The sequence below is a fragment of the Nelumbo nucifera genome, chromosome 3 (genome assembly GCF_055504915.1).
Source record: "Nelumbo nucifera cultivar China Antique chromosome 3, China Antique-T2T, whole genome shotgun sequence".
Classification (NCBI taxonomy): domain Eukaryota; kingdom Viridiplantae; phylum Streptophyta; class Magnoliopsida; order Proteales; family Nelumbonaceae; genus Nelumbo; species Nelumbo nucifera.
This window is the reverse complement of record NC_142651.1, coordinates 55,917,669-55,942,516: the sequence shown is the minus strand read 5'-3', so window position 1 is coordinate 55,942,516 and position 24,848 is coordinate 55,917,669. Positions and strand designations below refer to the sequence as shown.

At 38.7% G+C, this 24,848-nt stretch overlaps 1 protein-coding gene across 1 annotated transcript in view; it reads left to right on the top strand.

Moving 5' to 3' along the window:
* Nucleotides 1-24,848, top strand: part of LOC104600993 (Haloacid dehalogenase-like hydrolase (HAD) superfamily protein) — a 45,225-nt gene that overhangs the window by 13,442 nt on the left and 6,935 nt on the right. Inside the window, exons 3-4 of the mRNA XM_010264180.2 lie at nt 11,411-11,471; nt 12,364-12,498. Of these exons, the coding sequence (XP_010262482.1) occupies nt 11,411-11,471; nt 12,364-12,498 (196 nt within the window). The remainder of the gene's footprint in view (nt 1-11,410; nt 11,472-12,363; nt 12,499-24,848) is intronic.

The following is a 24,848-nucleotide window of genomic DNA, read 5'->3' as shown; positions in this document are numbered from 1 at the left end:
CCCGATCAAAAAGGGGTATCTTCATCTCTCAAAGGAAATATGTCTTAGATTTGCTTAAGGACACTGGAAAGATTGGGATTAAACCAGCTGACTCTCCCATTGATCCCAACCATAAGTTAAGTGACAGTCAAGGTGAACCACTTAAGGATGTGAAGCAATTTCAGAGGCTTGTAGGGAGATTGTTGTACCTCTCTATGACTTGTCCAGACATAGCATATGCTGTTGGTGTCCTCAGTCAGTTCATGAATGCACCTAGGTCCACCCACCTTGAAGTAGCAGAGAGAGTACTACGGTATCTTAAGAAGTTCCCGGGTGCTGGTTTATTATTCCAGAAACATGGACACTTGAGAGTTGAAATTTACACAGATGCGGATTGGGCTAGATCTCAAAGTGACAGAAGGTCTACTAGTGGTTACTGCACCTTTGTAGGAGGGAACCTTGTTACTTGGAGGAGTAAGAAGCAAACCGTGGTAGCTAGATCCAGTGCTGAAGCTGAGTACCGTGCAATGACACATGGAGTAGCCGAAGGTATGTGGATAAAGAATCTTTCTGGGAGAGTTGGGTTTTCCAGTTGGTAAACCCACGACTCTACTCTGTGACAACAAGGCAGCTATCAGTATTGCTGCCAACCCGGTACTACACGATAGAACAAAGTACATTGAAGTTGACAAGCATTTTATCAGAGAGAAAATCATCACAGGCGAAGTATGCACTCCATACATCAGCTCTGAAGACCAACTTGCAGACTTATTTACAAAAGGGCTAAACTATTCCAGACATCAAGGTCTCTGTGACAAGTTGGGCATGATTGATATCTATGCCCCAACTTGAGGGGGAGTGTTAACAGGTGTACTATATGTACTATACACAGGCTTAGTACCCGCAGGGGTATTTTCGTAATTCTGTATACATATTGTTATGTACGGCCAGAACAATATAAATAGAAAGCTTCACTCGACTGAAGCTAAATTTGGTTGAGGCCTTAACTCAGTTGCCTCTTATTCTTCTTCCTCTTCTCCTTCTTCTTTCTTCTTTTCTCCTTCTTCTTCTTCTTCTTCTTCTTCTTGGTCTCTTGCTCAACAGTTTATTCTCAGTCAAATCCATGTCAAGGTCAAATGGTGAAAGTTCAGAATTAAAAGGAATTTGGGAAAACCTTGCCCCCCCAAGGGTGAAAGCTTTTGCATGGTTAATGACATTGGATAGTAGATGATATCTTTGCGAAAATGTAGAGGAGAATATCTATCATTTGTTTATTGAGTGCCCTTACTCTAAGTTCATATGGGGTTTCTTCATTGGGCTTTTCCAAACTAGCTAGTGGTCTCCTAGTGGCCAAGTGGGGGAAATGTCTAGGCAAAGATCGCTTGGAGCTGCATGCCTTTCGTTGTTTGTTGGGAACTCTGAAAGAAAGAAATAGGAGAATATTTGAAGAGAAGGCTCGAACAAGAGATAATATCACCTTACTATGCGATAAAAGGATAATGGACTAGGTTCTCATTCTTCCAGAGTTTGAAGGAATCACAGAAGACCTTGGTTTTGGGTTTTGGAACATTCTAGAGTTGGCTTAAAAATTTCTCATGTTATTGGTTTCTAGATTCCCTATTTTTCTATTGAGTGTTTCTTTTTTGTTTGCTTTGATCTCTTTTGTAGCTTTGTTTTCAGTGATATCTCATCATTATCAGATATACTCTCTTTTCTATTAATAAATTTTCTTTTTTATTTATTACCAAAAAATCCAATGTAAAAATACATGTATGATCCTTGTAAGCAACATGTACAACTAGAAACTATACATCTAAAAGGACAACTAAAATCCAGGCCCCCTAGAACAAAAACCCAAACAACCCCTCAAAAGGAATATACTCCAGAGTGAGATTATAAAAAATTTGTAAAAAATAAAATTTAAAAGAATAAAAATAATATTAATTAAAAAAAATGCATACTCAAATTTTAAACTAAATGTGTAAGAAAGCCTATTAGCTGAACTTAAAATACATAAGTATAATTGCAGATTTAGTACCTCGTACTTTGGGCCTAGTCTCACTTTGGTCCCTGAACTTCAAAACATGCCAATGCAGTACTTAAACTTCCAAAACTTGCCAATTTAGTACCTAACCGTTAACTAACATTAGATGATATGCAAAAATATGCAAACACCCTTTGAATTTTCAAGAAGAGAGAGAAATTAAATTTCGAAATGATGAGATTAACCCTGGTTTTAATCCCTCTTCACTTTGTCTAGGCAACACTGTTCATCATTTTGTGCCCTAATGTATGTTGTCCCTTTCCGTTCGAATGAGTGGATGTCACAAAGAACCATTTCTTTTTATATTTAGTTGATTTTGATACATTTTTTTTTAGGGAATATGACTGTATTTCACCTATGGTTTATTGTGACAATTGAACGATAGATGTTTTCAATTAGGGTTTATTGTGTGAATTGAATGATAGATGTAATTATTAGGGTTTTTTGTTTGATGAAATATACATGCATTTGAATGAGTGGACTGTGATTTTTAATCTGTTCCCACAGTGGTCCCCCACCTTGTGTGGCAGATATCCCTTTGTCTGTGACAGAGGAGGGAGACAGAAAGTAACTGTACTACCCCTGTAATGTGACACCCAACCTAATTATTCATTTGTTAATTCATGTAGAGGACAAAAAAGATATTATCCTCCAATTTTTTTTTTCAATTCATCTTCTAGTTTTTATGTGTTTCCAAGTTTTTTAATTAACACATTAACAATACAGCCTTATTAACAGTGTTGGTTTAATGGAAACATGACAAAACAACCCCCATTCAAGTCTAACACCTAGATTTTAGAATCCAAATGCATGTGGCCCATCTTTGTATGCATCATTAAATTGCTATTAGGCATCCCTATATGCCACTGAATTGATATAACATGATTATTGTTAGACAACCCCATATGCCATTGATTTGTTATAAAAGCATTTATTTGTTGGACCCTTAATAGGCTTGGGTTTATTTCTCTCCATTGATGCTGCCTAATTTGGGACTTAGGATTCAAATAGCGCAACATCATTTAAATTGGGCCCTTAATGGGCTTGGTTTTATTTGTCTCACTTGATGAAACTTAGTTAGAGACTTAGAGATTGTGTTCGGCCTAAAGGAAAAGGTAGAGAAAGATAGGGAACCTTATACAACTCTTTTATAGGTTTCCCTGTCATTTCAGTCCTTTCCATAGCTTTATCATTCAAACCAAACACAAATTTAATAGAATGGTGCACACACACACTCCAAAGGGCAAATATGTGTTTTCTTTTTTTATAAATGACTTTTTTGGTTGATTTAGTATAGTATTATCATTTAATAGATTTATTTTATGTTTCGGATGTTTATTGTTTTTATTCACCATGGTGGCACCTTCATTGTTTTACCACCACGGATTTACTGTGGTGGTGATGTTTCTGTGTGCAATAATGTTGATGGTGACCTACTGCCATACATTGAGATTGAGAACATTTTGAAAGAATTAGGATACATAGCCCAGTGTCAAGTTTGCTATAGAAAGGCGGGGTATGATTTCGAGGATGGATTGGTGATAGTGAACAATGACCAAGATGTGTTGTCAATATGTGCAATATATGAAGGCAAGGTCCATATAGACATGTATGTTGCACATGATGTGGGTAATGAAGCACATAGCATTCATGGGGTTAGTTCATCGAGGAAGAATACAAATGAATATGTAGACATCAATATCTTATTTGTGGAAGAATATGAGGGAGATGGCCACAATAGTGATGATATTGGTTATGGTATAAGTGATGACAGTGATGATGTGGACTATGTTATTAGTGGTGATGATGAAGATGATGATAAACAGTCTACATCACTAGATGAGGAGTTGGCTGTGATACTTGGTGGTTGTGATATAAAAGATCGTTATAGTGTTGGGGGGGGGTCAAACAACTACTACTTTTCTACTCAATGAAGCACAACATGATTAAAATGAGTTAGAACATGAACACAATGATGCACAACCAGGTAATAGTAATTTACACCCTCAACCTGATGAATCAGTAAATGATGTGGGTAGTCTACAGGATCAATCTGATGTACTTGGAATAGAATTGTTAGATGATTATTAACAACCAGAAGATTTGCACTGTCCATATTGCTTTGATGATGAGGGAGGAGCACATTTTGAGTCCTTTATACCTGAAGAAGATGGATTCACCCAATTTGTCGTGGGATGGCATTTGCTAATCTATCTACATTCGAGCAAGCATTGGTAACTTTTGCCATAGTCTATGAGGTCCAATTTGATTTTGTAAAGAATAACAAAGAAAAGTTACGACAATCTATAAGAAGTGTGGTTGGAGAATACATGCATCTTGGAATACAAGATTGTGAGTCATTTCATATTGATGCGTGTGCTAAAACATTGAAGAATGATAAGATGACATTTGCATGGCTTGCCAAGAAGTACAAGAACAAGTTTGTTAATGATCCTAACTCAAAAGCCTTTGCATTGCACAATAAGACTTTAAGTGTTTAGAATTGATATTATCTAGACCATGACTTGTAGAGCCAAAAGGAGGGCAGTTATTCAAATTGAGGGAATCCACAATGTGTAGTTCAAGAGGTTGGATGATTATTATCATGTCTTGCTCAATTCAAACCCAGTGAGCATTTTAAAGATTGGATCCAAAGAAGGGGTTCTTGGACAATTTGAGAGAATGTTTGTGTGTTTCAATGAAATAAGGGTTGGCTTCTTGGGAGGTTGCTGCCCATTTATAGGGCTTGATGGCTGCCATTTGAAGCCACCCAACTTCAGCCATATCCTTTCATTTGTTTCTATGCATGTGAATAATTGCATATTCACAATTGCCTTTGTGTGGTTGAGTCTGAGGGTAGAGATTCTTGGACCTGGTTCTTAACATTGTTATTTGAGGCAATTGGAGGTCTGAAGGAGCAAAGGTGGACCTTTATTTCTTACCGATAAAAGGTATTCTAGATGAATCTTGTCCTATGTTGGTTGTGTACATTTAGTGATTTAGTGGAGTTTTGTGTTGAAACATTTGAGAGATTGTTGCTAGGTATTGAGCACCGCTTCTGTGTAAGGCCCATGTATGTATACTTCAATCTCTTCAAGGGTAGAGATCTGCTGGATTGTTTGTGGGGGGAGGCTAGGGCATACACACTTGCTGAATTCAAATGTCACATGGAGAGTTTGAAAACACTGAATAATGATGTCCATGATTGGTTAAGTACCCCCAACCTTGTGGTCCAGATCAGCTTTTAGACCAAGAGCACACAATGACGACATTTGCAACAATTTCTTAGAGGCTTTGAACAAATGGCTATTAGATGCCCGAGACAAGCCTATCATTACAATGATAATTATGATACATCTGATGATTTTGGTGGAGACAAGGCATCAACATCTCATCAATGATAATGGACCTGTTTGCCACTCTGCCAAAATGTTAGGAAGATAATACAATGGTTTAAAGAATGTGCCTAGAATTGTTTCCCTGTCTATGCTAGAATGTCTACGTTTGAAGTAACCTATTTTGATAGGAGGGCAATTGTGAATCTAGAGACAACTTGTTCATGTAAGCAGTGGACATTCATTGGGATACCATGCCCCCATGTAATATTTTGTATAAAAATGCAAAAGGAGTGTATCTATGATTACATTGACCCTATTTACACCAACTAGAGGTGTATTCGAGCTAAAAGCAATATAATTGTGCCTGTCCCAAATGAGACCCAATGGCCCTATATACAAAAGTAGATTCCTATTACACCACCCTCCATCAGGCCATATCCAAGAAGGCCAAGGAAATTAAGGAGGGGCCCAGATGAGTTGATAAAGGTAATCAAGTGTCTAGGAGAGGCAAGTTTATGACTTGTACTACATGTGGACAGTCGGGACATAATATAAGGGGGTACAAGGACCGGTAGCAAGGAAATTCTAAGAGTAGAAATGATGATGGCATAAGGGGTTGGGTCATGAAATGATAACTTGCATTGCATTTTCAAAGTCACTTTATTAATAAAAAGGTTTCTAGTCTTAGAATTAAAGTGAAATTGAAGTTTGCATACATGTGCCTTACACAAAAGCGATACTTAGTACCTGGCAACAATCTCTCAAATGTTTTAACAAGTCCCTACATTACAACACAAAAATCCATTAAGCATATATTATATCATTAAATGTACACAAGCAACATAGAATGAGATTCATCTAGAATACCTTTTATTGGTTAGAAATAAAGGTCCATCTCTGTTCTTCTTGACCTCCAATTGCCTCGAATAACAATGTTAAGAACCAAGTCCAAGAATCTCTATCCTCAGAGTCAACCACAACAAAGGCAATTGGGAATATGCAATTATCCCCATGCATAGCAACAAATGAAAGGATATGGCCAAAGTTGGGTGGGTTCAAATTGCAACCATCAAACCCTACAAATGGGTGACAACCCTCCAAGAAGCTAACCCTCATTGCATTTTAACACACAAGCATTCTCTCGACTGTATAAGAACCCTTCTTTGAATCCAATCTTTACAATGCTCCTTGGGATTGAACTGAGCAAGACATGGAAATAGTCAGCCTACCTCTTGAACTACTCATTGTGAATTCCCTCAATTTAAACAATTGCCCTCATTTTGGCTTTCTAAGTTGTGGTCTTGCTAATATCAACTCTAAACTCTCTTAGAGTCTTATTGCGTAGTGCAAGGGCTTTCCAGTTAGGATCATCAACGAACTTGTTGTACTTCTTGGCAAGCCGTACTAGGGTGGCCACGACGCCGTGCAAGCATATTCTGCAAGCAATGGATGGATGAGCATCACCATCTTGAATGTGCCAGACACGCAACAACCGACTTCCCGTTTGCTCGTTTTCTATCACCCGCCAACTCGGTACTTAACCGTTGGAGTCTCTTTCCTGGGTTATCCCCTCGGGCTCTCTAACGATGCTTGTCTTGTAGGCTCAACTGTTGACCTCATGTCCCGATCTCCAAGCTGCCGCTGCCAGTAGGAATTCAGTGCATTTTGACTCTCATCAGTTACCAATAATTGCTTGTGTAGATGGATTGGAAAATGTCATCTCCACAATCAAATTGGGTGAATCCATTTGGCTCTTTGGTATAAAAGTCTCAAAGTGTCCTTCCTCATCATTAGAGCCATGTAGACTCTTCAAATCTTCTGGTTGTTGATAGTCATCTAACAATTCTAGTCCAAGTACAATAGATTTATCCTGGGGACCACCTACGTCATTTATTGATTCATCGGGTTGAGGGTGTGAATCACTATTACCAGGTTATGCATCATTATGTTCATGTTCTAACTCATTTTGGTCATGTTGTGCTTCATGTAGAATAGCAGTGGTTGTTTGGCCCCCAATACTATAAGGAACTTATATCTTACAACCACCAAGTGCCTCAACCAACTCCTCATCTAATGATGTAGACTGTTCATCATCACTAATAACATAGTCTACATCATCATTGTCATCAGTTACACCACAATCGATATCATCACCACAATGGCCATATCCCTTATCTTCTCCCTCAAATAAGATGTTGATGTCAACAAATTCATCTGTATCGGGCCTTGATGAGCTGGTCCCATGAGTGCTATATGCTTCATTACCCACATCATGTACAACATACATGTCTATATGGACCTTGCCTTCATGTGCTGCACACATGGAAAACACATCTTGGTCATTGTTCACTATCACCAATCTATCATCGAGATCATACCGTTTCTTTGTATAACAAACTTGACATCGGCCTTTGTAGCCTAATTCTTTCAAAATGCTCTCTATCTCAATGTATGACAGTAGTTCACTATCAACATTATTGCACATTGAAACATCACCACCATAGTAAATTTGTGGCGGTAAATCAATGGAGGTGCCACCATGGTGAATAAAAACACTAAACATCTGAAATGACATTTTCTTCTTGCTGCCACATTCTTCTCTCTCTCTCTCTCTTTTGATAATGGCGCATTCTTCTTTTCATTTCTTGAACTTGCAATGACCTCTTCTTCCAATGGCGAATAAACTGGCAAGATGGCTATCTCTTGAGACCCATCAAGCCAAAAAAAAAACAGATAAAATAGTGTAATTGATGACTTGTAGTGGCCAACAAAATCACCGACCACCCTCTTTAGCAATGAACCTCGATGAACAAAACTGATGGAGTGATCAAAACAGCAAAAGAAAGAGGGTTTTCTTCCATTTATTATAATACTATTGTTTTTTCTTACACAATTTGTAATTTGATTACTTTGATACAGTTATTTTATATCATTGATCAATTTTCCCGTTTTGTTGAAGAGGTAACAATTTTTGCATCAGGTATTTTTTTTTACATCTTCGATCAATCTATTACATCTTCAAAGTTCAAGCTATAGTTTTTTTTTTTCATACAATTGTTTTCACAATTTTTATATTTTATATTTCCAAATATTTTATAATTTTTATTGTTTTATTTATGATGTTACAAGTCAACTCATTTGATTCAGACGATTGAATTGCCTACTCGGAAATTGGAGGCAAACAAGGTTCCATTTTTGGGTCGGTTTTTAAAACATTGGTATTGGGCTTTGATGAGCTGGCCCCATGAGCGCTATGTGCTTCATTATCCACATCATGTACAACATACATGTCTATATGGACCTTGCCTTCATGTGCTATACACATGGACAGTACATCTTGGTCATTGTTCACCATCACCAATTCATCCTTGAAATCATACTGCAGCTTCCTATAACAATCTTGGTCATTGGTCATTGCTTTCATGTGTTGTACACCAATTCTTTCAAAATGCTTTCTATCTCAACGTATGACAGTAGATCACCATCAACATTATTGCACACGGAAACATCACCACCACACCACAGTAAATTTGTGGTGGTAAATCAATGAAGGTGCCACCATGGTGAATAAAAACAGTAAACATCTGAAACATGAAATAAATCTATTAAATGATATATTATACTAAATCAACCAAACAGTCATTTATAGAAAAAGAAAACACATATTTGCCCTTTGGAGTGTGTGTGTACCTTTCTGTTAAGTCTGTGTTTGGTTTGAAGGATAAAGGTATTGAAAGGGATGAAAAGATAGGGAACCTATAAAAGAGTTGTACAAGGTTCCCTTGCTTTGCCTATCTTTCCCTTTAGGCCAAACACAGTCTCTAAGTCCCTAACTAAGTATCATCAATTGAGACAAATGAAACCAAGCCCATTAAGGGCCCAATTTAGATGATGTTGTGCTAGTTGATTCTTAAGTCCCAAATTAGGTAGCATCAATGGAGAGAAATAAACCCAAGCCCGTTAAGGGTCCAATGCATAAATGCTTTTATACCATATCAATGGAATATGAGGTTGTCTAACAAGAAGCATGTTATACCAATTTAGTGGTATATGGGGATGCCTAATAGCAACTTAATGATGCACAAAAAGATGGATCACATGTTTTTGGATTTTAGAATCTAGGTGTTGGACTTGAAAAGGGGTTGTTTTGTCATGTTTCCATTAGTCCAACACTGTTAATAAGACTTTATTGTTAATGTGCTAACTAAAAAACTTGGAAGCACACATACATACAAAAACTGGAAGAAGAATTGATAAAAAATTTGGACAGTCTTTTTTTTTTTTCCTTTACATGAATTAACAAATGGATAATTGGGTGGGGGTCTCACTTTGTAAGGGTAGTACAATTGCGTTCTGTCTCCCTCCTCTGTCACAGACAAAGGGATATCTACCACACAAGGTAGGGGACTCATTCAAACACATGTATATTTTAACAAACAGAAAACCCTAATAATTACATCTACTATTCAACTCACACAATAAATCCTAATTGAAAACATCTACTGTTCAATTATCACAATAAACCATAGGTGAAATACAATCATACACCCTAAAAAATGCATCAAAATCAACTAAAAACATTCAATGGAATAATGTATAAAGTAAAAATGAGAAAATATGGAGAAAAAAGCAGATTACAGTGGTTATGGCGATGTTTTCCGATGATATTTTTAGGAATAAAAGGAAAAGAAATGGAGTACGATGTTCTCTGGACTGTTTCATGGCAATATCTCCTTTTTCTAGCGTCGTATTCTGCTTATTGGCACCGGTGGGAAGAACTAGTTCTTTGTCAATCTGTTAGGGCACAAAGTGATGAACAATGTTGCCCAGACGAAGTGAAAAGGGATTAAAACAGGGTTAATCTCATCATTTTGAAATTTAGCTTCTCTCTCTTCTTGAAAAATCGAAGGGCATTTGCGTGTTTTTACATATCATCTAATGTCGGTTAACGGTTAGGTACTAAATTCGCAGGTTATGGAAGTGTCCACAATCACCTGTTGTTGTTTGTTTAGGCATTGAAGCTTCCATGGCAGGAGAGGAACTATGCTTTTAAGGCTGTGTTTTGAAATTACAGAAAATAAGAGAGAAAAATAAACCTTCTTAGAAGAATTTTTGTGAAATTTTTTTATATTTTTCCCTCAATTTTCTATAGCAAATGCTATTGTGTGCAAACAAGTACTGGATTGACATGTTTTGAAGTTTGGGACCAAAGTGAGACTAGGACCAAAGTACATTTTCCCCTTATATTATTGATAAAAAATCCGCATTTATATCAAAAAACGATTTTTAATCTCAAGAAATTTATACAAAAAATATTAATAATAGAATAAATATTTTAGTACTTAAAATTTATAATTTCTAGATGATAAATATCTTAAAATTTTATATATTTTTATAATTATTAATTATCATTTTAATTTACATGAAATAGAACCATTTATTATTTACAAAAAGATATATTGTTTACAAAATATTCAAAAATATAATATTAAATGAGTATCAAATCCACTAATCTACATTTATATCTCAAAATGATTTTTATTTTAGAAGAATTATAGAAATAAAAATATTAATAATGGAAAAATTATTTAGTAATTAAAAATTATTAATTCGGATATGATATGTATCATAGAAATTTTAACAGATTTGACAACATATTGATTTATTTATTGTGTATATTAGCTGTTCATTTATGTCAATTGTCAAATAAACAAGTGAATAAAAGAAATATTTTTGAAGGAGTGCAAGAACGGACCATGTCTAATAGATACTTTATCCACTTATTTGAGTCCAAGCAACACTGGTTTGTACTAGTGAGGAAAAAAATGTTCATTCTACTTTAATTGATTTTTTTCTGTTGTTTTATAGTTAATTATTCCATGCTTAAATTTGATGCTTCAATTTTTCCGTTTTTACATTGTGATTCAAATGCCCAGGAATTTATAATGTGTATGATGTGTGCAGTATGCACCTTGCATACCCTTTTCTTTGGAAGGAAAAATGTTGTTTTTACTTGATAAACTAGCAACTCATTAAACTACTTTTGCAGGAGAGGTTTAATTACTCGTAATGTCAAAGAAGCAGTTGATTTGTTTCATCTACGTTTTGGAGTAAGTCTTGCTGTGGACTGTGGTGAAATTTGACTTCTGTATATAAAACCTGAAACATCATTTAATCAATGCCAGGTTACTTATTTGTTGCTTTTCCTGATTATTTCACTGATATTGTTGTGGAATAACTGATAAGAAAAAGGAGAATACAACTACAAGTGATAAGAAATCATTAAATACAATCTTGTAGAAAATCAACCCAATTAATCCCCATTTAAACAAACCATAGTCATCAACTCCTCATAACACCATTTATTAGAATGGTATTGGGGTTATATGCAAAATCATAAAATTTGTCTTTTTATTTTTCTATAGGTAATTTTGAATTTTTTGGGCTGGTTGTTGGTTGGGAGTGGTGGGTATCATTTTTGCTCCATATTCCTCGCTGATATCTTGTCAACAGACCCTTTGTATCTCCATTCTCCTTTTTATTTGAATGAATTTTCTTTCTTTTTAGAAATAACTTTATTTATTTGTTCTCATGAATATGTTGATTTTCTAGACTTCAACATGAAGTTTATACTTTTCTTATGAAAATTATGGATAATTATTAAGGAAATATGGTTTTGGAACCTAGGGAACTATCCTAGGATATATGTTTTTACTTAAAAAAATCCATCGCCTAGGCGACTAGGTGACAAGGCACCCCCCATTGCCTAGCCTCACCTTGGCGTCTTGAAAACTATGATCTATATCTGGATGTTTACTTTTGTCCACGCACCAATTCCAATCAGTTTTGCCACACACTCAACACACATAGACACATCTGCGAGTAAGTTGATATATATTGTGTGATGTGTTTGACTTTTTAATGTCATATATGCGAATCCTCTTCCTCCCTCCACAATGTAACAATTCTCACATCTATTAGTGCATTCTGCTGTTGCTGTAGATGACGTTCTCCCCAGCACTCAGTAGGGAGTTTCGCCCTTATAAACCAGACCCAGCCCCATTATTACATATCTGTGCAACTTGGGATGTTCACCCTAAAGAAGTAATGATGATTGGCGACAGCCTTAAAGATGATGTGAGTAACATTTATTTTTTCTGGATATAGTATTTTATGTTTCTGATAAATTGAATCCAATAATCTGTTAGTTTTCTCACTCCCTGTATCAAGAGAAGCTTCATTCTAGATCATAAATAGTTTTCCTTGGCATATATTTTCTCATAGTATGCAATGCACTTCAATACTTTGTGCTGACCTTCCCTCGACTGGATCACCCCCTTTCCCCCACTCCAATTCTCTCTTATTAACCCCTGATTTGGTTAGGCTGTCTGCTAGGCTATAGCATATATAGGGATCCAACTAAAGAAACAGTTTTGATTGGTAGATAATGCCAATGTTTCTCCGATTATATGTCTTAGACACCAATGGTCCTTCAGCCATCTTGACAATCTCCTCCAACTACTAAGCCATTCCATTCCCTTCCCTTTGCAAATCCCAGTCCAAAAAGAAGAGCTAAGAGATCAACCTTTAGAAAATTTCCAGTTCCTGCTGGACCTAAGTAGCTTAATAACATATTGCAATAATGGTCTCTGAACACTTCCCCCAAAGATCTTGTCTTTAACCAATTGACAAAATGGGTTTAGGTAAAGAATCGGTTTGGAAGACGATACTTTCGGTGGAGAAAAAGAGCTTTTTCTTCGAAGACTGTAAAGGAGGAGAAGTGCTGAAGTTTGAAGAGAAAGGAAGATCAACGGTCTTCTTGTCTCAAGAAGTGGCAGGTTGGTTTAAAGGATTCATTGATGGGGCAATCCATGCGGTGACAAGACCAGGCTGGAGGAGTGCTTGGAGAAGAGATGGGGTTTTCTTTTCAATGGAGAAGAAGATTAATAATAAAGGATGTTTTTTGAGGCTGGACGAAGTGATGGGAGATGGTGGGAGACAGGTTATTTGTTTGCCAGAAGGGAGGAATGGTCAGGGCTGGAACAAGGTCGCCAAGGTGTTGCAGGAATTTGTAGAAAGGTGTTGGTTAAAAAAAGGAAAATTCGATGAGTTTAGGGACTAAGAAGATGTTACAGATACAGATACTAGACAGCCAAAAGGAAAGTCTTGAAACGATGTCAGGTAGAGTAGTATGTACTCTCAGGCTTGTGTTAGGAGGATGCAAGGAAGATTGGAGTAAAAAGATGGTTGTGCTTGCAAAGAAGAAAGTGATAGATTGGAAGAGGGTCCTTAATGATGTTATGTTAGAATCCCAACTTTCAGGCAGAGTTCATGAATCTTGAAACTCTGGAAGGTACGGTCACTGTGGCGAACTAGAAACCTTCTTGTAATGAGATTTCAATCCCTGAAGGAAGTGTGAGCTTGAAGTTTTTTGGACTTCTATTCAACTTGTGACTGATCATGTCTTCAATCCGCACGGCAAAGATTGAAATTACCGGTGCTAAACTGGATAGGATTCCCCGTTTAATTGATCTCTTTGCTGAAGGAAGATGGAGGAAACTCTGGGTGGCAATGGAAGCTGAACCGGTTTTATGGAATGGAGGGAGAGATGTTGAAGACGGCATTGACTGGATTCGGTGGAATCCACGTGGCACAATCAGAGTGGAAGGAGAAGGGAAAAAGGGGGAAGCTGAAAGGTGTTTGGTGTTAAAATCTCAATGCTAAATAAATTGTGCTCAATATTCAAAAAAAGACAGTGGTGGTGGTGCTAATATCGAGATGGGGGAGGTTGGAAAGGGAGGTAAAGAAGGGAACAGATTTATTGAGAGAAAGAGGATATTTTATATTCGGTTGGGAATGGACTTAGTTACCCAACACGTGAGTCTCTTGGGAAACATGTGGATGAAAAAGGGGGAGATAAGCTCGGTGGGAAACAGATGGGCTTTGTGCGGGGTTGTAATGATGAGTCCATGAGACACAAGATTTTTAGTTCTGGGCCAAAGAGGGGGCCCATTAACAAAGGTGGATTTACTCAAGACGTTAGGAGGTCTTCTGGGGTTGAACCAATAGATGGTTACCAATATTTTGAGTCGAAGGGATCGACTTTGAGACGAATGACAACAAAATATGGTGAGTGTGTAGTTGATCAGGTGGTCCAACGTTTGAAGATGAGTCGATAGAATGGGAGATTACAGTAGAGGCAGTTGGTGATGCTGAAGATTTTGTTTGGAGAATGACAAGATTTTTCGTTAAAGATAAGAACAGTTCAACAATTTTAGAGAAGGCCGACTCAAGTGAAAAAAGGCATGTGGAAGAGAAGGAAGATGTTCAGGCGGAGTCTGAAACTAGTTCTCTTCAACAGGAAAAAGGTGAGGATGGATTGGATGCCAATGATGGTAAGAGAGAAGTTATATAGAACATTCCCATTAGAGGAGAATAGAGAGGAGGGGATGGAAGTGGAATCAGGGGAGGAAATTGAGTTGGAACCAATGATTGATGAGACTCATGTAGAAAAGACTTGTGACATCAAGAAAGCAGTGAATAGGGGAGTGAAAGTCAACAAAGGGTCTGTTTTTCCTAGGAGGGAAGAATTTGCAAAGGAAGCATTCAAGGCTGCGGAGGATACAACCAAGAAGATTGAAAGTACAGTTGTTCCATTGGTTAACTGTAATTGCGATAACTCAACAATGCAAGAGATGGAAGCGATTGTTGAAAGTTGCAAGGAGATCACCAAGGATCCAGAAAGAGAGGTTGAGGGAGTGGTAGTTTTAAGATAGGGGTCCAAAGTTTGCAAGGAAGTCTGAAGAAGCTATGGGAACTCTAAATGCTATCAGAAGATTTAGAACTCAAAAGAACAAAAGAACTTGATAGTGTAAGGGCATTTTTGTCCTTTGATATATTTCCTTGTATTTGGGCGCCTAGTCATGGGCTCCTTTGTAATTTGCACATTATGTTTAAATGAAAACTTTCTAGGTGTGAACAGTAACACACCTAACATTCTTGACAAACCTCTTCTTCAAGGAAATCATCTACTGCTGATCATGACTAGACCTGTTCATGGGCCGGGCCGGCCCGGCTTGGCCCCCGGACGGGCTTGAATAGGTATATGGGCCCGCAGGCTTAACCTCGGGCCAAAAAGCCCGGCCCGCAATAAATTCGAGCCAGGCTCGGGATTTGCCAAAATAGCCCAGCCCAGCCCGACCTATAATTAAACCTAAAAACCCTAGTCGAATACCCCTCTTTTTTTCACCTCTTTCCCTTATTTTTCCAGTCGAACCCTTCTTCTCCACATCCTTTTTCTCTTCTTTATATTCTTTTTTTAATGTAAATAAATTTTGAATTTATATTCTTTTTTTTAATATAAATAAATTCTAATTTATATTGATTATTGAATAGGGAAAAATTCTAATTTTTTTTATTAGGTCGGGCTTCGGGCTCGGGCTCGGGCTTCGGGCTTTTTATCAGGGCCGGGCTCGGGCTCGGGCCTAACATATTTCCATTAATGAAGAGTAAAAGCCCGGTCCGGCTCGGCCCATGAACAGGTCTAGTCATGACTCACAGACAAACCTATTGGCATTAGCACACCGTCCGTTGACGTCAGCAGTCCGTACAGTTGGTGGCATCCTTGTGTTTCTGATGCACATTGATGTGCCTTGTTTTTAGAGGAATTTTGGTATAGGTTTCATGGTAGTTTGAAGCTGTTTTAGATTTTTCTTGGATTTTTTGGATGAAATTTGGTGAAAAATTCAGATTTGGAGTTTAGGGCTTGCATGCTCGTCTGGTTGGCTGCCGTTAAAACCTCTTGTGTTTGAGTCATGGTAAATTTCTGAGATTGCAGTATGTAGTCCTGGATTTTTTGGAGCCCTAAAATATTTTTTGGGAATTTTTTACCCCCACCATTTTTCCTTGTTTTATTGTTGTAACCTGTGTTCAACCTTGTGAGAAAGGTTTTTGGGTGTTGAGCTGGTGTTGGGATACTATGATGTTGGTGAGAAAGGTGTTTTTAGAGGGGTTGTGATTGATGGACTCACACAAAGATGTTTGTGTGCCTACCTATGTCTTCTCAGGAAGTAATGAAAATGTTGAAGGGTGGATTATTACTATAAAACTTGATGGAACAAATTTTCTTAAATGGTCTCAATCAGCTAAGCTTACAATTGGTGGAAGAGATAAGCTTGGATTTATTACTAGTAAGGAAGATAAACCAAAGCCTAAAGATCCAAATCATTCCAAATGGGAGTAGGATAATTTGCTAGTTATGTCATGGCTTGTATGCTCTATGCAGCCACACCCGCAACTATATAATTCTTTCAACAGCCAAGGATATTTGAGACAGGTTAAATGGCACTTATTCTCAAGATAAGAACACTGCTAGAATCTATCAGTTGCGAAGAGAAGCATGTAATATGCGATAGGGGAGAAATTGGTGGCCATGTATTTCTCTTCCTTACAATCAATTTGGGAAGATATTGATCATTTAGAGGCCTTGGTGTGGAAGGATCCTGTTGATGCTGAACAATACATGAAGTATAAAAACCGAGTTTTTGATTTCCTTGTTGGACTAAATGTTGACTATGACTTCACTAGGCAGCACATCCTTAGTGCTGATATCTTGTTACTCTCCACAACATATTCTCTTGTGTAGAACGAAGAGAGTAGGAGGAACGCTATTATGCAAGTACCTATAGGTGAACACACTGCCCTTGTATCCACAAAACCCAATTAGAGTTATGGTAAACCTGAAGAAGTATTTTGTGGATATTTCAAGAAGTCAAAGCACACCAAGGATAGGTGTTGGAAATTAAATCCCCATCTGAAATCTAAGAAGTTTAAAACTGGAAAGGGAAATGCTCATGTTGCTACAACCAGTCATGATTCTCAGACTACGCGCTTGTGGGAAATCCTCCTGCTCAGGCATCTACACTGACACCTTTGATTTAATGGAAAAATTGAGTCATATTACTCCAACTAAAGAGCGGGTTGCCTACATCTACTGGTTCACATACACCTTCTAGTGCCTTTGCAAAATCAAGTGCTGCACTTGTGCGCCATGCCTAATCCTCTAGCTTTTGGATAATTGACACATGAGCCAGTGATCATATGACTGGTATTCCCTCCTACTTTACCACTTATAAATTATTTTTAGGGAAAGGTAAGATTACTGTTGCTGATGGATCTCAGACCCCAATCTCAGGTTTGGGTGAAGTTAAACTTACTAACAACATTTCTCTATACTCTGTACTCCATGTTTCACAATTGCATAGATATCTCGTCTATTATCTCCTTTACTGTAGAGAACACTGATGTGGGCCCCACAGATGTGGTCCCCACTGTGTTCGTAGGACAGTATGTGTAATTATTTGTTTCAGTCATGTTAGTGTTAGTTGGTGGTTAGTTTGTTATTTCAGTTGTTATTTATTTCAGTTTTTTATTTGCTTTATTTGTCATGTAAGTACTAAGGGCAGATCTGTCCTTTTCCCTTATGTACTGAACATAACCTATAAATACTAAGAGAGTGGCGGCAGCAGATTAATGAGAATCTGTCCCTTCTTTCAAACCTTTGTGTTCTCCAGTTCTTCTCCTCTCTTTTCTTTATTTCTCTTACTTTTCTTCTACCTTTCCTAATCTGAAATCTATTAGGGTTCAAGGCTGATTGTAGTCTTGATCGCCTACTTGGTATCAGACCCAACCTAGGGTTTCTCATGTAAGTCTAGTCCAGCCGACCACATGAGAACTATCTAGGGCTGGAAGTTTATGAAGAAGTGTTCGTTGGCTGATTGTTGGAGGTTACCAGAAGAGTTTAGCAGCTGTTGAAGACTTGCCACGGCTTGCAGAGTGTTGGTAATCAGGAAGAATTAGAGAAGGCTAGGGTTCAGGCAACCTTGGAAGGTAGCGAACAACATTCTCTGGGTAAGTCTTATTTATTTTCTAGAGATTGCTATCAGTCAGGATAGGTTGGACCTATCTAGAAGGAGCGACCGAACTGTTTTAGGGTTTCACATTGACCCTACAACAAGACCTAACTGTACGGACTGCTTGGAAAGTGCGGCTGAGCACTTATTTCAGACCTACGATTAAAACCCTAATTCTGTTCCAGCATCTCAGATTGCTCTCTAAGTTGGTTTCAGACCCATTTTTTGGTTTCGAGCTCTTTTAGGGGGTGAAGACTTGTACGGACTGCTTGGTACTGTGATTGCCGATTGGTTTCAGATCAGATTTACACTGGTTTCATGCATATACTGTGATTGCTGATTGGTTTCAGATCAGACCTGCACTCATGCATATACCGTGATTACAGATTGGTTTCAGATCAGACCTGCATTGATTCCATACTGATTTTTGATTGTGATCGACTGTCCAAGTGCTGTTTTCTGTTGTAGTAACCCTAACAGTTCGTAACTACTGATTCTTGACCAAAAATGGAGTTTAAAAATTAGGGAGAAGGTAGTTTTGGGAACAACAGTTATGGTAGTATATCTGAAACTGGGTTTCAGATTACAACTGTGAAATTTGACAGGTCAAACTACTTGGAATGGGCCAATCAGCCATGATGGCTATTGGGGGAAGGGGGAAAACTAGGCTACCTCTTGGGAGATGTGAAAGAACCTTCCAAGGAGGACCCAATGTATACCAAGTGGGTTCAAGAGAACTACTTGGTTATGACATGGCTGTGTAATTCTATGCAGCCACATATCAACCAAAATTACTTGTGGGCAAAGACGGCCAAGGAGATATGGGATGTTATGAAAGAAACCTATTCCCAACCCCTTAATCTTGCCAAAGCCTATGAACTGAAGTGTGAAGTGAATAGTCTTAAATAAGGAGAGAAACCAGTTTCTGTCTACTTCTCTACCTTGAAATCCCTGTGGCATGAGATTGATCATCTAGAGACTCTTGAGTGGGAGAGCCCCAAAGATGCACAGACTCACAGAAAGCAAGTCGAGACAAATAGGGTATTTGAAATTCTGGCTGGTCTAAATTCAGATTATGACATTGTGAGGCAACAGATACTGAGCAGAGATAGTGTGACCTCAGCCCCTTTCCCCAGCCCTGGCAGTTGTCAAACCCAAGTCAGGGGGTGATCTAGAAAGGGACAGGAAGAAGGAAGATAAACGGGACCTAGTATGTGAACATTGTAAGAAACCCAAGCACACAGAAGATACTTGTTGGAAGTTGCATCCTCATTTGGTCCCAGCAAAACTGAGAAATAAGAAGGGTAATGCTCATGTGGCTGTGAATACTGATTCAGCATCCTCGTTAGGCACGAAAGGCACACCCCTAGAGACCTTAGCCTCAGTTCGGGCTGCCCTAATATAGTTGGAAAAGGAAGTTGGGAGTTCAGCTCAGCCATCTCATTCACCATCAGCCCCTGCCACATCTACATTTGCACATTCAGGTACTCGAGCCTCAGCCAACCATGCTTCAGCTCCAGGTAATACTGAACACTATTGGGTAATAGATTCAGGTGCATCCGACCATATGACTAGTTTGCCATCATTGTTCACTACTTATCACTTGTCCTCCGGTAGAGATAAAAGTATCCATTGCTGATGGCTCTCTTGTTCCCATTTCTGGCAAGGGTGGCATCAAGTTATCGGATACTATCTCTTTATCTTCTATCTTGCTTGTTCCTAAGCTTGATACTAACCTGCTTTCAGTTAGTAGTATTACCAAACATATAAACTGTTCAGTAACCTTTTTCCCTGACCGATGTGTTTTTCAGGACTTGGAGACGAGGAAGGTGATTGGGATTGGCCGTGAGACAAATGGGATCTATCTGCTCGGAGAGAGTTCTCGTTGGGAAGAGCCAGCGGATAAGAAGTCCTTTGTTTCTCAGTTTGTGAGTCCGGTTATGTTTGGCATAATCGATTAGGTCATTTATCTTTCCGGTCCTTGAAGAGTCTGTTTCCTGCTTTATTTGAGTCTGTTGAGTTGTCAAAGTTGAGATGTGAGAGTTGTGAGTTTGCCAAACATTGTAGAACATCTTATTCTTTGAGTAATAAAAGGAGTAATAATTCTTTTGATATTGTGCATACTGATGTTTGGGGGCCATATCACATCCCTTTTATGGGTGGGTACAGATATTTTCTGTTGTTTGTTGATGACCATACCCGGTTTTCTTGGGTCTATCTTATGCGTTCTTGAGATGAGGTTCCCGCTCTGACCCAATACTTTCATCAGATGATTCTAACCTAGTTTGGGGCCAAAATCAAAGTTCTTAGATCTGATAATGCAAAGGAATACTTTGCTAAGCCATTGACCTCTTACCTCCTTAATCATGGAGTTATTCACCAGAGCACTTGCCCTCATACACCACAACAGAATGGGGTTGCCGAAAGGAAGAATAGGCACATCTTGGAGGTGGCTAGAAGCATTATGTTTTCCTCCAATGTACCTATTCGCTTCTGGGGCGATGCTATCCTCACGACAGTATATCTCATTAATCGGGTTCCTTCCTGGGTTCTTGATATGAAAACCCCTTTTTCCCTTCTATGCCCAAACGAGGAGTTGTTTACCGTTCCCCTTAAAACCTTTGGTTGTACCTGTTTCGTTCAGCTTCTCGAGCCCTATCATTCCAAGTTTGAACCTAAGGCCTCCAAATGCATTTTCCTCGGTTATGCACAAACTCAAAAGGGTTGTTGCTGCTATTATCCTGTTTCAGGGAAGAAGTTTGTCTCCATGGATGTCACCTTCTTTGAGGAGACACCCTATTATCCTAGGGTTTCTCCTCAGGGGGAAAGTAGTGAAAGTGGGGATTTGGGTCTCTTTCCTTAGGGGGAGCGCAGTGGGAGTGGGGCTATTCCTTTACCTATTCCATTGGGTGATGAAGGCGGTAATGGTGAGGGTGGTCAAAGGGATCAGGAGTTGAGAGTCTATCACAGGCGATGCATGCAGGTTGATCCCAGTCATCGGTAGTCTAGACCAGCTCCAGTTCCTTCTGCGGTTCCAGATCCAGGTATTATAGTCCTAGGGCCCACTGAGACACCTTCCACTGTTGCCACTTCCCCTCCTGCGGATGACCTTGACCTCCCTATTGCCGTTCGTAAAGGAAAACGACATTGCACCACATCTACAATTCATTGCATTTCCCAGTTTTTATCCTATGATCGCCTATCTCCCTCTTACCGGTCCTATCTCACTTCCATTGCCAATGTCCCCATTCCAAGAACAGTGCAAGAAGCCTTATCAGTTCTAGAGTGGAAAGATGCAATGCAAGTTGAAATGGATGCCCTGTTGAAAAATAATACTTGGGAGCTAGTTGACCTACCCAAAGGAAAGAAACCAGTTGGATGTAGATGGGTATTTACTGTGAAGCATAATGCTGATGGCTCCATTGAAAGGTACAAAGCCCGGCTGGTTGCAAAGGGGTTCACCCAAACTTATGGTATAGACTACTTGGAGACCTTTGCCCTAGTAGCCAAGATGACCACCATCCGAGTTCTATTATCCCTTGCAGCAAGTCATTCTTGGCCCTTGTTCCAGATGGATGTTAAAAATGCTTTTCTGAATGGAGACTTACAGGAAGAGGTCTACATGCAGTTGCCTCATGGATTCTATGATACAGAGACAGGTAAGAAGGTTTGCCGACTGAATAAGGCATTGTATGGTTTGAAGCAGTCACCTAGAGCCTGGTTTGATAAATTCTGACTAGCCCTTGGAAAATTCGGTTATGTACAGGCCTAGATAGATCATACACTGTTCATTAAAAGGGTAGACTCCTCTTTGACCCTGCTTGCTGTATATGTGGATGATATTGTAGTGACAGGAAATAATAGTAGTGAGATTGAGTCCCTCAAACAGCTCCTTCATCAAGAGTTTGAGGTGAAAGATCTTGGTGCACTACGGTACTTTTTGGGTATTGAGGTTGCTAGATCTAAATAAGGGATCTTTATCTCTCAGAGAAAATATGTTCTAGATCTGTTGGCGGAAACTGGAAAGTTAGGTGTTAAGCCTGCTGATACACCCATTGAATAGAATCACAAGATTAGTGTAGAGGGCGGGGAGCCTCTTGAAGACAAAGTTATGTTCCAACGGTTGGTTGGAAAGCTCCTATATCTCTGCCTCACCCGGCCAGATATCAGTTATGCAATTAGTGTTGTCAGCCAGTACATGCATTCCCCTAGAACTACTCATCTTCTTGCGGCAGAGAGAATATTAGCATACTTGAAGAGATGCCTAGGTAGAGGTATACTGTTCAAGAACAATAATCACATGAAGGTGGAGGTTTACACAGATGCCGATTGGGCTGGGAGTGCTGATGACAGGAGGTCTACCTCTGGATATTGTGCCCTTGTGGGAGGTAACCTTGTCTCTTGGAGGAGTAAGAAACGGAATGTTGTTTCCCCCTCTAGTGCTGAAGCTGAATACAAGTCAATGGCTAATGGAGTGGCTGAAATCCTATGGCTGAGATCACTACTTGAAGAGTTGGGTATTGATTATGAGAAGCCCTTGATGCTGTATTGTGATAATCAGGCGGCTATTAATATAGCCCACAATCCGGTGCAACATGACAGAACTAAGCATATTGAAGTTGATCGACATTTTGTGCGAGAGAGGGTCTCATCACAAGAAGTGTCTCCCATATATCACATCCAACATGCAGGTCGCAGATATCCTCACCAAGGCTGTAGCAAGGAAGAAGTTAGAGGTAGACCTATCCAAGTTGGGAATGATAAATATCTATTCCCAACTTGAGGGGGAGTGTAGAGAACACTGATGTGGGCTCCATAGCTGTGGTCCCCACTGTGTTCGTAGGACAGTATGTGTAATTATTTGTTTCAGTCATGTTAGTGTTAGTTGGTGGTTAGTTTGTTATTTCAGTTGTTATTTATTACAGTTTTTTATTTGCTTTATTTGTCATGTAAGTACTAAGGGAAGATCTGTCCTTTTCCCTTATGTACTGAACATAACCTATAAATACTAAGAGAGTGGCGGCGGCAGATTAATGAGAATCTGTCCCTTCTTTCAAACCTTTGTGTTCTCTAGTTTCTCCTCTCTTTTCTTTCTTTCTCTTACTTTTCTTCTACCTTTCCTAATCTGAAATCTATTAGGGTTCAAGGCTGATTGTAGTCTTGATTGCCTACTTTTACCAAGTCTCGTAATTGTTCTATGACCTTCTTTCCATCTCATTGTGTCTTTCAGGATCTAAGTACGGGGAAAACAATTGGTAGTGGACATGAAGCCGATGGAGTTTATCTTCTTGATCAGTCTCCAAAGTTAGGATTAATGTGTCAGTCTGAGTCCTATCACGATGAGAAACTAAGTCAATTGAAATTGTGTCACCACTGTCTTGGGCACATGTCTTTTGGTTTATTGAAGTGCTTCCTAGTCTATTTGAGTCATTGTCTAGTTCTGGCCTAGTTTGTCAACTATCAAAGCAATGTAGAACCACATATTTTGTAAATAACAAAAGAAGTAATATTAATTTTCATTTAATACATACCAATATTTAGGTACCTTATTCTATTCTATGTATGGATGGCTATAAATATTTTATTCTCTTTATTGATGATTACTCATAGTATACTTGGTTGTATTTGATGAACAATCGGGATGAAGTACTTCAATTGTAAAAGGCTTCTTCAGTATGGTGGAGACACAATTTGAGAAGAAGATTAAGATTATCAGATCTGACAATGCTAAGGAATACTTCAAGAAGCACTTACAAACTTTCCTTGAAGAGAAATGAGTAATTCACCAGAGTTCCTCTCCTCATACTCCTTTTATTTTTCTTTTTTGATCAATAATAGGAATCCATTAGATTAATATAAATTTTAGTTACAGCACTCTAGAGAGAGATAAATAGACTTAACTCTCTCCAAGAGGACAATAAAGAAAGAAAAATTACAGAACAGCCCAAAACATTTGATCCCTTCCCACCCCCTGCTTTGCCAAAGCATTTGCCGTTCTCTTGACCCACTGAAACCGGATTTCCAATCCTTTAGTTAGCCATTTAATCTCCCTCCTCTCACTAGGAAACTTCTAAAGTCCACTACCTTCTTGTAACCAGCTTAAGACTAGCTTTGAGTCCCCTTCAACAACTAAATTTTGTATTTTTAGTTCCTTAGTCTTCCTTAGACCCTCCAGTACAGCATAGACCTCAGCTTTAAGAGAGTCCCTAACCCCAATTGAACCTGAATACAATGCAAGCACTTTCCCATCCTCATCTCTTAAGACCACCCCTCCTACAGCTGATGGACCTAGACTTCCCTCACTACTTCCATCAAAATTTAGCATAGTAAAACCACAACCTGGTGGTGACCACATGGGACAAACTGAAGAGTAGGCAGGAGCAGAATTTGCCATCTCCAACCATCTATTCAGCAACATATCCATAGAAATATCAACAAACAGGTCCAAGGATTTTAGCCAATGCACCAACCAAATAAGGAAAGAAACCATTCCCAAAGATCAGTAGCAAAGGGGCAATAAATTAACAAGTGGTAGGAACTTTCACCATTAGCCTTGTGAAAAATGCACTAATTCGG